This window comes from Sorex fumeus, unplaced genomic scaffold, assembly GCF_029834395.1.
Source record: "Sorex fumeus unplaced genomic scaffold, SorFum_2.1 ptg000051l, whole genome shotgun sequence".
Taxonomy (NCBI): domain Eukaryota; kingdom Metazoa; phylum Chordata; class Mammalia; order Eulipotyphla; family Soricidae; genus Sorex; species Sorex fumeus.
The window spans coordinates 18,925,082-18,937,928 of NW_026606108.1; the positions used below are offsets into that span (position 1 = coordinate 18,925,082).

A 12,847-nucleotide genomic window follows, 5' to 3' on the forward strand; every position below is an offset into this window, starting at 1 on the left:
GGAACATGAGGCAAAAGGTCAAAGCTAAAACATAAAATTTTTCAAAATAAAGTGGATACAAGTAGTTAAGGACATGAGGCCAACAATAAGAGAGGAAAGATGAAAGGGGAAGCTCACAGAAAGATAATTGTATCCTGGAGAAAACAGCAGTGAGAAGAAACAATTCAAACTTTAAGACAGCAGGAGGAATGAGATATGGTGTCATGCAAGACATGGTACTTGAGCTAGACCTTGAAGCAGATGAAGGTTTTAGATAGAGATGAAGGAGGAATATTTCATACAGAGATAATAACAGAACAAAGATATAAAGCGAAATATAAAACACCTGTTTTAGGTGCTGAGGACGTGAGGATGTGGCTCAGCAGTAGAGCGGGTCTCATGCTTTGCATGCCTAGGACCCCAGCAGAAACCTGGTTGAGAGTAGCACAACATAGAGGAGGTGTTCTATTATGTCCTGGTGAAGAGTCTGGGGCTGTGTGTCTCATCTCGAACAGAAGCATAAAGGAGGAGAGGGAATAAGGAGTTAAGGCACCTGGAATACGGTGAACACAGCATGTGACCCTCCAAGCACCACCAGGAGCCATTCCTGAGCACAGAACCAGAACAACCCCTGGGCACTGCAAGACGTGAGGCCAAATACCCCACCCCACCCCACCCCCCCCCACACACACAAAAAGACAAATAAAACATAAGCATGGACAGTCTCCAGGAAACTAAAATGAGAAGACCCAGATGTTCAAAAAAATCTAATGAACTTTGTTGAAAGGGAACTGGATGACTGATAAAAATGAAGATTAGAGAGTGATAAAATGAAGGTTAAAAGAATACACTTAGTACCAGACTGTAAAAGTCCAGATGCCACAGAGGCAGGGTGCGACGGGGGGATGAGGGGTGGGGGGATGCTGGGACCCGTGGTGGTGGAGGATGGGCACTGGTGGAGGGATGAGTACTTGATCATTGTATAACTGAAACCCAAGCGCAGAAATTTATAAGTCTATAACTGTACCTCATGGTGTTTCACTAATAAAAAAACTTTTTAAAAAAATTTTTAAAAAGGGGGGAAAAAAAAGTCCAGGGCAGAGTATTTCACTGAGAAAAGCCACATATAAAGAATGCTCCAAATTCTATCTCCACTGAAAAGCTCCACTTAAGATAGTAGAAGGTCCCTCCCACAACACAGACTGTTATGATTTTAAATTGCTTTTATGTATTTTTCCCTTTAAAGTCCTTTCAAATTTTGTTCATTTTAATAGAACAGTGCCTAGCTTGATGAAAGGATATGGTCTGGAGGTAATCACTGACATAACTTAAGTCCCCGGTCACAAAGTTACCTCAATACTATCAAAACCCCAGTGATTCTTATCATTATTATTAGTTTCCTAACCACATAGATAGACTTGGGTTGTTTCTCAACCATTCTGACAGTCTTACAAGAGTAAAGGTCAAAAGAAAGCTATGAAACATTTCAGTTTAAAATTATTAGAAGGGCACATCTCTATCTTGGAGATTCACCCATATCTCAAGTTGAGATGAGCTTTCTCCCCAACAACTCCTTCCCTCCCTTCCCCCACCTCTCTCCCTCCCACCTTCTCTCTCTCTCTCTCCCTCTCCCTCTCTCTCTCCCTCACCCTCTCCCTCTTCCTCCCTTCTCTTTCTTCCCCTTACCCTTCTTTTCACCCCTTCCTAAATAAAGCTATCTTACTCCACTAAAATAAATGGATTGAAAGAGAGAGACAGACATAGAAAGACTGCATTCTTCTGGGGAACATAAAGTAATATAAAAGGAGACTAACACCCAAGAATAGCCGAGGTAAGTACCAGGAGGTTTACTCCATGGCTTGGAGGCCAACCGCACACTCTAGGGGTAAAGGCAGCTCAGATAAAGAAGGGAGCACCAAGTAAAGGGTGTTGGGAAGATCCGCCCAGGATGGGAGATGCATGCTGAAAGTAGACTATAGACCGAACATGACTGCCACTCAATTCCTCTTTTGAAAACCACAGCACCCAAAAGGAAAGAGAGAACAAAAGGGAGTGCCCTGCCACAGAGGCAGGGTGGGATGGGGGGATGGGGGGTGGGAGGGATACTGGGATTAGTGGTGGTGGAGAATGGGCACTGGTGGAGGGATGGGTACTTGATCATTGTATAACTGAAACCCAAGCACCAAAGTTTGTAAGTCCACAACTGTACCTCATGGTGTGTCACTAATAAAAATTTAAATAAATAAAATAAGTGAATTATTGAATAAAAAAAAGTATTAGGAGAGCCAGACAGAGAGTGCAGGGATTAAGGAATTTGTCCTGCATTCCCCCAAGATCCCAGCTTGAATCCCCAAAATCATGTTAATTTCCCCAGCACCAACAGAGGTCACCACTGAGCATGACTGGGTGAGAGGCACAACATCCTCAACTCCTGCCCCATAGACAGTGATAGGATATATATGGATGGGAGGTGGAGGTGATGAGGGATCATGAGAAATTTTCATATGCTCCACTATATATTCTTGCAATATATATTTTTCTATGTGCCATATAACTCAGATGTATTTAAAAAGTTTTGGGGTTTTTTTTTTACTTTTTGGGTCACACCCGGAGATGCACAAGGGTTACTCCTGGCTCTGCACTCAAGAATTACTCCTGGATATGCTTGGGGGACCATATGGGATGCTGGGAATCGAACCCGGGTCGGCCATGTGCAAGGCAAATGCCCTACCTGCTGTGCTAATGCTCCAGCCCCAGTTTTTAAGAAGCAAAGAATGAATGATAACTCAAGGTTTCTCTAATAATCTGTAGTTTTCACAATTTTTTTCAATAGGAAAGATGTTTAACATTTTTATTATGACTATATGTAAATAGCTGAAAATACGCTACAATTCTTATCTCTTTAACATTATACAAGGCAAGAAAAAAATAATTGAATGAAAACTCGATCAAGAGCTACAAATAATATATAATGATGTCATCAGCACTAAATACACTTGTATATTTTGTGTATTTTGCTATTATTTTAAAAAATGGTCTGTAGCTCAAATTTTTTCATACTAATTTAAAACAGAATTTACTTTTATAAACTAATAATAAGAGTCTTAAGATGTAAAACATAAAACAGCTGATATTTATTATGGATTTACTATAAAGAAAAGCACTGTTCTGAGTACTCTGTCTATAATAAGTCATTTGATCTTCAAGGGCTCAGGAGACCATATGGGTTGCCAGGGATGGAACCTGGATCTGCCACCTGGAAGACAAGCACCCAACATGATGTACTATCCCTTAGGCCCAGGACATGGACAGACAAACACACAAGTGAAATGTGATACACAGAAGGACAATATTACATGACTAAATGAAGAGCCCAAAGACAGGAGCAAACAGGGGTTAGCAGAGACCGGAGGAAGGGGACCGTGGTGTTAAGGAATGACAGAAACTAAATATCCAAACCACAGAATCAATAATACTGAAGTTGTGAGACCCAAAATTGGGGGGAGAGGGGAAGCCACACCCAGCAATACTCAGGACTTACTCCTGGCTGCACACTTAGGAATTCTCCTGGCGGTGCTTGGGGTACCATATGGGATGCCAGGAAGCAAACCTGGGTTGGTCATGTGCAAGGCAACCATTGTCCTATCGCTCCAGCCATGAGATCCAAACTTTAATAACCAACTGTAAACGGTGTCTGTCAAGATGGCAGCTGTGACTAGGGTTGGAGGGGCCCATGGGGGAAGGGAGTGGAGGTGAACCTGGCAGAGGAAAACTGACACTGGCAGCTGGATTGGCGATGGAACAATGTGTGTCAAAAACCCAGCTATGACTAACTTTGCAATTCACAGTGCTTTAATACATGTTTAATGAAAATATTACTATTTAAAGATATGTACGAAATTCATCTTGGGAATGATAAAAAGGTTTTAGGTATAGAGAGTGCTGATGATTGATTAACATTGTGACTTTAAAGCCACTGATTCGTATACTTATAAGCGCTCAAGTTATAAATATTATGCTATGTATCCATAACAATTAAAAGGTCCACTGCCAAGATACATCCCTCCATAAACAGATCTACCGCATCCCAATCAGGCTCGTGTCTCCAAGATTTTGCAAGGCCAGCGCACCCATCCCTCCCTGTCCATGCTCCATGAGCACATTCAGGACTCTGCTGCTGAATTCACTGGGCCCATCTATCATTTCTGCACTAGGCTTCCAACAAAGAAACACACACACACACACACACACACACACACACACACACGCAATCTAACAAAACTTCAGCACAGAAAACAAGTTTTACTCGCAGTATTTGTCTACCTAAAACATAAGATGCCACTCCAAGAAATCAGAAGCTAATCATAGGCAGAGAAAGGATTCAGAAAATGAAAAAGAATCTCACCATCAGAAAGACAAAACTTAAATCAGGCCCATTCCAGTATCAGCAGGAGAAGGACAAGAAATGCCTTGCTGGAAGGATGTACAAAAGAACATGGGAAACCATAGTTTTCATCAAGGTCAGTATCAGACAGTGCTGTAAGGAAACTACAAAAGATACTGCAGTTTTGCCCTGGCCAAAACCTGACCCTGAATGTGTATGCACAGCATAACTGTACAAATCACTGCACTGTCTTCAGTGATAAAAGTGTACATCTAAAAGCTGTGAAACCAGGGACCATTTTTCCAAATAATACAAAATTTTAGACCTGAGTATTTCTGAAAAACATTCATGACACCACCGACTCCACCTTTCTTCCTGCATTAACATACCCCTCAGAGACCTGGGCCCTACAAAAACAGGATGAGAACGCTATTTGGGTCTCCCAAAGAGGACTCGAAAGAGCTATGCTTGGAGTATCATGCTTCACTCAAGTGAGAGAAGGAATCCGGAGTTCCGACCTCCGTTGAGGATCGAGAATCAGGGACACGGTCTCATTTTCCAAGGCGTGGAAAATCAGATAGGCTGGACATGTAATACAATTTGGAGACGACTACTAGATTAGAGCTGTTACCGACTGGATTCCACAGGATGTGAAAAGATCGCCTGGCCGCCCACCAACGAGATGGTCAAACTTCTTTGTCAAGACCCTGAACAGGGGCTGGAGCAATAGCACCGCGGGTAGGGCATTTGCCTTGCATGCGGCCAACCCGGGTTCGATTCCCAGCATCCCATATGGTCCCCTGAGCAACGCCTGGAGTAATTCCTGAGTGCATGAGCCAGGAGTAACCCCTGTGCAAAGCCAGGTGTGACCAAAAAAGCAAAAAAAAAAAAAAAGACCCTGAACAATCAGTTTGAGGCTCTTCGTGTTCCTGGAGCGAGCAGACGCCATTGGGCTACACTAGCAAGCAACAAGGACAAATGGAGACATTTCTGGCGCCCGCTCGAGCAAATCAATGAGTAACGGGATGTCAAGTGATCAAGTGAATGACACCAACACTAACAGAACTATGAATGAATAATTGTGGACACATGAGCTTAAGGAATTCATGGGCTTTGATGTCTTTTGAAGGGAAGTTTTATTAACAGGAAAAAAAACAATTTTAATTTTTCACGAGGAAATAAATCAAACCTTTAAAAATCATTCATGTGGTTTTTAAAAATTGGTCACTCCTTTAGAGACTTAATTAAGATTAAGAAAAAAGAAACCCTCTTGTCATATATCATCTCTGCTTATGTTTGAACGTCCAATTAGCTTGCAGAGCAATTAGTAAATCAGTTCGCTTTTCACATTACGACTTTACTACTTCAAAGAAAAAACATTTTCTAAACCAACAGGATAGAACAAATTACTGTAATGATCTTCAATGCAGAGATGGAGGCATTTGCCTTGCTTTCTACTGACTCCAGTTTGAATCTCCATCCCCTGGGCACCCCAGTCACTCAGCCAAGAATAATCTCTGAGCACCACAAAAAAAATTCATAATAAATAACAATCTTCTCTCGGGAGTATGACACTTTTGCTATGAACAAAGAACAGGCAGAACACCCAACTTTTCATCCTTAAATTATTAATAATCAAGTTGATTCCAAACTTAACAAAAATTGTTCCCCCACTACCCCAAACCCTAAACACTGATAAGGATTCAGCAGTCTTAATTCTTCTAAACCCCGAGAAGGATTACTGATGACTTGAATCTTCCAGACTGGCCTGCCCTGTGGTTCAGGCAGACCAAGGCAAAGACATGTAGGAACTTCAGAATCCAAAAGTGAACCAGACTCGGGCAGGCAGCAAACCCTGGATGGGTTCTGTGGGGCTCACGGTAGTCAAGCTGCTAGGGAAAAGTGAGCACACTCCCAGGGCATGGCGAGAATGCAGCTCGGCCACCTACTGCCTAGGAGGCAGTTCCAGTGCAGAGACATCTTCCCATCCTCCCAGAAGCCAAGTATCTGAATCTTCTATCTTTCTTTGACTCTTCATATCAGTGACTAATATGAAACCTGAAAAAAGACAATTTGGCAGCTGTGTTCTCCTTAAGCACCTTTTAGTCTCCTTGCTTCTTTCTCTGATGATGTTATTCCCAGTCCTATTTTCCTCTGCAGCCGTGCAGAAGAAGAAGAAGGAGAAGGAAAAGGATAAAGGAGCCAGATATTATTAAAGACTACACACTTGCAACAAGGAGATGAATACATTCTGGAGACTGACTAGTAATGTAGTTACAGTCAAATACACTGTATGGCAAACTTCAAAATTCTGGGAAGGCTAGATATAAAATGTTCTCACCTCAAAGAAGAAATTACATGATAACTGCATGATAAGAGAAGGCTGCGAGCTGTCATGGGCAAACATATTCCAATCAACACATTGTACACCTTAACTTCTAAAATAGTAACTGTCAATTCAATCTCAAGGCACATTTTAAAAGAGCTGGAAAACACTGAAATATGAGCATCTTGTTATGAGCCTGAAAAGCATAAGACTCAGAGCTGCCCAGATAGCCTTAGCATATCACTGGAAAATGGGGCAACACCACACTGACCCCAAACATCAAGATGTCGCTGGAAAAGAGCGTGGAGCCAACGGGCTCACATGTCCTTGGGAGCCAAGCTCCCGTGCTTGCTACCTCCACCTCCCTATCACTTAAAAGTTAATGCCATCAAGCCAGAGAGATAGTACAGCAGACAAGGTGCTTGCCTTACATATGGTCAACCCAGGTTCAATCTCCGGCATCCCATGAAGTTCCTCAAGCACCCCCAAGGAATCATTCCTGAGTGCAGAGCCAGGAGTAATCCCTGAACATTGTCAGATATGACCCAAAAAATAAACAAACAAAAAAAAAGTTAACACCTTAATGTTTGGGGCCAGTGTGGTGTTGCCCCATTTTCCAATGATATGCTAAGGGCTATCTGGGCAGCTCTGAGTCTTATGCTTTTCAGGGCCCAAGAGAGAAAGCACAGTGAGTAGGTTATGAGCTTTGCATGCAGCTGATTCAGGTTCAATCCCCTGTAAACACAGTTTCCTAAGTCCACCGGGGTGATCCCTAACAGCAGAGTCAGGGGTAAGCCCTGAGCACCAAACTCAGATTTTAAATTTTATTTCAAAAATAAAACTTAATACAAGGCCCTTGCCTTGCATGCAGCCAACCTGGAATTTGATCCTTGGCACCACATGCTCCCCCAAGCCCCACAAGGAGTGAATCCTGAACACAGTCAGGTATGACCTTCCTCCAAAAAAACAAGTTAGAGTCATCATTTTCATCCACTCCAGAAGACTGGGGGCAATAAATAGGCCATGGCTACACCAAATAGCTAGAAGCCAGGAATGTTGGTCAACACTAGCTTGCATGAGACCCTGAGTTCAAACCCATCCACCACACCACCACCCCCAAGAAAAACCTAGGTCTGATAGGCAACTGGCAGGTGCTTGACGCTAAATAGACATGTGTGGTTTATCATCATCATTACAATTGTAGACTCTGTTTCTCAAGTTTCTCAAGGTCTCCCAGCAGCAGTGAGTGCATGCTCTGCCCACTGTTTCTCTCAATCAGTGTATTTTCAACACCCCACACTAAGATGAGCAATAGCACAGTGGGTAGGGTGATGGCCTTGCACCAGGCCAACCTGGGTTTACTCCTCGAGCACAGGGCCAAAAGTAAGCCCTGAGCACTGCCAAGTGTGGTACAAACCCCTCTCAAGCCCTCCCCCACACCAAATGCTCTGTATTCAGATGTGCTTCCACCTTTCTTATGTCCAATGATTAGCAAGTGGGTTTCTGATGCCTTTATTCAGGCTCAGAGCGTTATCTATAGAAGACATAAAAGTATAATTAAGGTACCTAACATCTTCACTGGCATGAGACGCTAACTCTTCCCAGGCAAGTCTTTTACCATTGGACCTTACCAAATCTGTAGTGGTAGACTTTTGGTTAGGTGTCATTTGTTTGTTCTTTCAATAAAATAAAGCAGCAACCTAGAAGCAAAAACTTGTTACCACCATTGAAATCTGAAAATTCACACTTCAGGGCTGGGGAGATGGTTCAATGGGTTGAGGCATATAGTTGGCATGCAGGAGCTCCGGGTACAGTCCCTGGCACCACATCAACCCCCAAGCACTGAGTCAGGAGTAGCACTGAGCAGTCCCAGGTGAGGCCCAAGGGCAAAACAAAAAAGTCAACTAGTGTGGCTGGTCCTTTGAGTTCTAGCCCAGGAGGCTCAAACTCCCTAACAGTTTATTCTAGTCCTCCCCAGTACAACCACTACAATCTCTGTGGCCCACCTATACATCACTCCTTCTTTTCTCCACATTTTCCAAACCCACTGCACTCTCTATGTCAGCGTTTCTCAACCTTCATCCAACCACAGTCCTCTGCTGACCTTGTTTTTCCTGTGGCCATCCCACACTACCAATTGGCCCCATTATCTCATATGTGCCCCTCTCCCCTTACACAATTTTTGCCAGTAGCCTTGGAATATCCTGGGGACCCACAGTAGCACTGTCCTCCTGATGTTCATCAATTTGCTCGAGTGGGCACCAGCAACGTCTCCATAGTGAGACTTGTTGTTACTGTTTTTGGCATATCGAATATACCACAGGAGCTTGCCAGGCTCTGCCGTGCAGGCGGGATACTCTCGGTAGCTTGCCAGGCTCTCCGAGAGGGGCAGAAGAATCGAATCCGGGTTGGCCGCATGCAAGGCAAACACCCTACCCGCTGTGCTATCGCTCCAGCTCAGGGAACCCACAGCAGGAACCATAAAACCCATGGTTGAGAAATGCCGCTGTCCACTATTCTCCTACACAAGCTGCTTCTTACCAAAAAAAAATATATATGCTTTTCCCTTATACTACGTACCCTCACCCAGATTCTTCTCTAGTCAATCCAAATGCCAGTACATAAGGACAACCATTTTACCTTTCTGCCTCAGAGTCAATGTTTCTTCCAAGCTTCCTGTACCCTCTCTTCAAGGTCCCCTATATAGAAGGTTCAGCTGCACCATTTGTGTTCTATACGACTCTAGGACTCTCTATGGGCCGGAGCGATAGCACAGCGGTAGGGCATTTGCCTTGCACGCAGCCAACATGGTCGACTCGAGTTCGATTCCTCTGCCTTCTCGGAGAGCCCGGCAAGCTACCGAGAGTATCTTGCCCACATGGCAGAGCCTGGCAAGCTCCCCGTGATGTATTCGATATGCCAAACACAGTAACAACAAAGTCTCCAATGGAGATGTTACTAGGCCCGCTCGAGCAAATCGATGAACAATGGGAGGACAGTGACAGTGACAGTGACCACTCTCTATACACCCACCAGAGCAAGAAGCTAATAGTGCAGACTGTACCAAGGGTACATAAGAAAATATGCTTACACCTGACCTCCTAACCCACTGAAAGACAAGTAAATTCTTGGAACATTAACAACTTAGTGGACATGTGTCCTCTTTAGCTTCTGACTCCGTCCCATGTCTTTGTTTCAGAGACTATCAAATAAAAAGATCGCTATAGATACATATTCACATCTCTATGCATAAAATGTTTGGCTTCCCTGTAATTCAAACAAGATTTTAATTAGCAAGGTATTTCTTTTTGTTAGTGAAGTAAAATAGTTTTATTTAATCAAACTTAGAGAAAAGGGAAGAGAGAGGGGGAAAAAAAGAATATGGGCTTCACCAGAGGGAAAAGAGCCAAGAGGATACATCTCAGATTAAATGTGGGCCAGTCTCCAGGATGGAGAATGAGGCCCACATGCCTTGACAAAGAGCGAAGAGATTTCATTTGTTTTGTTTTGGGGTCACACCTGCTAATGCTCAGGGGTTACTACTGGTTCTGTGTTCAGGGGACTATATGGGATGCTAGGAATCCAACCTAGGTGGGCACATTCAAGGCAAACACCCCACCTGCTGTACTATTGCTCAGGACCAGCAAAATGATTCTTAAGGGAACAAAGTCGCTTAACACATTTTTACTTTGAAAAACGTGAAAGGGCCAGGGATGTGCCTCAAGCAGGACACTGCAGGCCTTGTGAGCTTGAAGCCCTGAGCTGCTCAGCACTACAGGGCCCCTGGAGCACTAGGTTTGGCCACGTGCCCCAAACACCTGGCAATGACCCCCAGACAATTAAACATCGAGATGTGTGTAAAATAAAAGCCTCTCTATGGCTCATTACCTGTAATTTGAAAGGGAAATATGCCCAAAAGCCTCACATTTTCGACCTAAGGATATGCCATTTTCTTCTAGACATGAGTTACTGCAAAATTACTGCCTAACTCTTTTATCGCATATTCATGCCCCATCATAGTGTCTGATTTCATAGTGTCAAATTTCTTTGCCAATTAATTCACCATTCTGTGTACAGACAATGACCAATAACCCTTAGCCTTAATTTCATATCAAATAGTCACTGTCACTGTCCTCCTGATGCTCACTGATTTGCTGGAGCGTAACGTCTCCATTGTGAAACTTGTTGTTACTGTGTTTGGCATATCAAATACGTCACTGGTATTTGACTTGCCAGGCTTTGCCGTGGGGGGGCGAGATACTCTCGTTAGCATGCCGGGCTCTCCGAAAGGGGCAGAGGAATCGAACCTGGGCCGACCGGATCGGCCGAGTGCAAGGCAAACGCTCTACCCACTGTGCCATCAGAACCACATATATTTTGGAGATCAAAGTTTTGGATTTGATGTGTTTGGGACTAAGAGAGTAACTGACCTAGAAGCAAATCATGCTATGGATTTGTAAACGAAACACATTTAAGATACACTATACCTCTAATGAGTAAGTCAGAACTTGTAACAGATCAGGATAAAGGATAAGGATAAAGGCCCTCCCGTTGTTCATCGATTTGCTCGAGCGGGCTCAGTAACATCTCCATTGGAGATTTTGTTGTTACTGTGTTTGGCATATCGAATACATCACGGGTGGCTTGCCAGGCTCTGCCCTGCGGGCGAGATACTCTCGGTAGCTTGCTAGGCTCTCCGAGAGGGGCGGAGGAATCGAACTCGGGTCGGCCATGATTGGCTGCGTGCAAGGCAAACGCCCTACCACTGTGCTATGCTCCCAACAAGTTCCTGAACAGAACCAATTACTGAACTCCCTCGGCTGGAACAGGTATAGTACTGTGCTTAGAGAAATTAAACTGTTGAGTGCAAATTACAGCAAAGCCTGACAAGCTCCCCATGGTACTCCATATGCAAACACAGTAACAACAAGTCTCACAATGGAGATGTTACAGGGCCCGCTGGAGCAAATCGATGGGCGATGGGAGGACAGTGCTACAGTGCTACAGTGCAAATTACCAATTAATGGATCACTCAAATCTAAGATTGCACTTTAGTTTCAAGAACTATGATGAGTAGAAACAAAAAAGTTCACCAAGAAAAGCAGGAGAATCCTAACCATCAAATCAAATAGAAGGAGCCAACCAACTAGTTTATACTTTATAGATAACATCCCTCTAATTCTCCACATCTCCAGAGTTGTATTCTCACCAACTTTTAAAAAGAAAAACATACTAAAGAGGTGAAGAGCTTTTAACGGCAGGAAACATACCCTAGCAATACAGCCAAGTGCAGAAATACTGGAATCAAAATATAATTCCAAGTACTAAGTGCAACTTGGAGACAACTCAAGCCCAGCAGGTCCCGCGAGCAGCGCTGGGGTCTGCGCACGGCGCGCTCCGTCCTGCAAGAAAGAAAGGGAAACAACGACGGACCCGGACCAGGGTTCCCGAGCCGTGACTCACGAGCAAGGTCCGCCCAGCCCGGGCTCCCCGGGACCGGCTCGCCGAGCTGCCCGCCGCAGCGCCGCGCCCCCAGCAGGGGACGCTGCAGCCGCGCCTCCGGCGCCGCGCTCACCTGCAGCGGCCACACTCGGGCCTCCGCTCCGCCGGCTCCACCGGGAGCTCCCACAGGCCGTCGGCGCTGGCGCCGTCCACCTCCGCGTCCGGGGCGGCGCCCCTCTGAGCCGACGCCGCCTCCTCCTCGCTCCACGTCTGCGACCTGCAGGCCGCCGGCGGGCCCGGGAGCGGCTCCCGGGGGGCTCGCGCCTCCTCCAGCGGCTCCATGGCGGGCGTTCAGGCCGGCGGTCGCAGCGATGCCCCGCCGCCGCCGCCGGGGGGCGCCACACGCTGCAGAAACCGGGCCCGCCACGCACGCACGCACGCACGCGCGGACGCACGCCACGTAGGGGGCGGAGCTCCAAAGCCCGGGCGTTTAGTCCCGCCCTCCCGCCCCGCCCACGGCGGAGGAAGGAACCTATTGGTCAGGGGCTGGAAGGCCGTTTGCCCTAGAAGCAGGAAGGAGATGCGTTTGGGTGGATTGTGGGAGATTCCCTGCGGGGTGCAGGTGGGACAAATGACAGGTGATAGCCTGCGGGTTAAAGAAATTCCTTCCTTGAAAGGCCCTCTGAGGGGCTGGAGCAATAGCACAGTGGGTAGGG

The 12,847-nt window shown here is 45.5% G+C and overlaps 1 protein-coding gene across 1 annotated transcript in view; it reads right to left on the reverse strand.

The window, feature by feature from the left end:
- DTWD2 (DTW domain containing 2) overlaps positions 1-12,543 on the reverse strand; it is an 85,850-nt gene extending 73,307 nt beyond the window's left edge. Inside the window, exon 1 of the mRNA XM_056124632.1 lies at positions 12,265-12,543. Within this exon, the coding sequence (XP_055980607.1) occupies positions 12,265-12,473 (209 nt within the window). The 5' untranslated portion in view covers positions 12,474-12,543. The remainder of the gene's footprint in view (positions 1-12,264) is intronic.
- Positions 12,544-12,847: the final 304 nt, after the last annotated feature.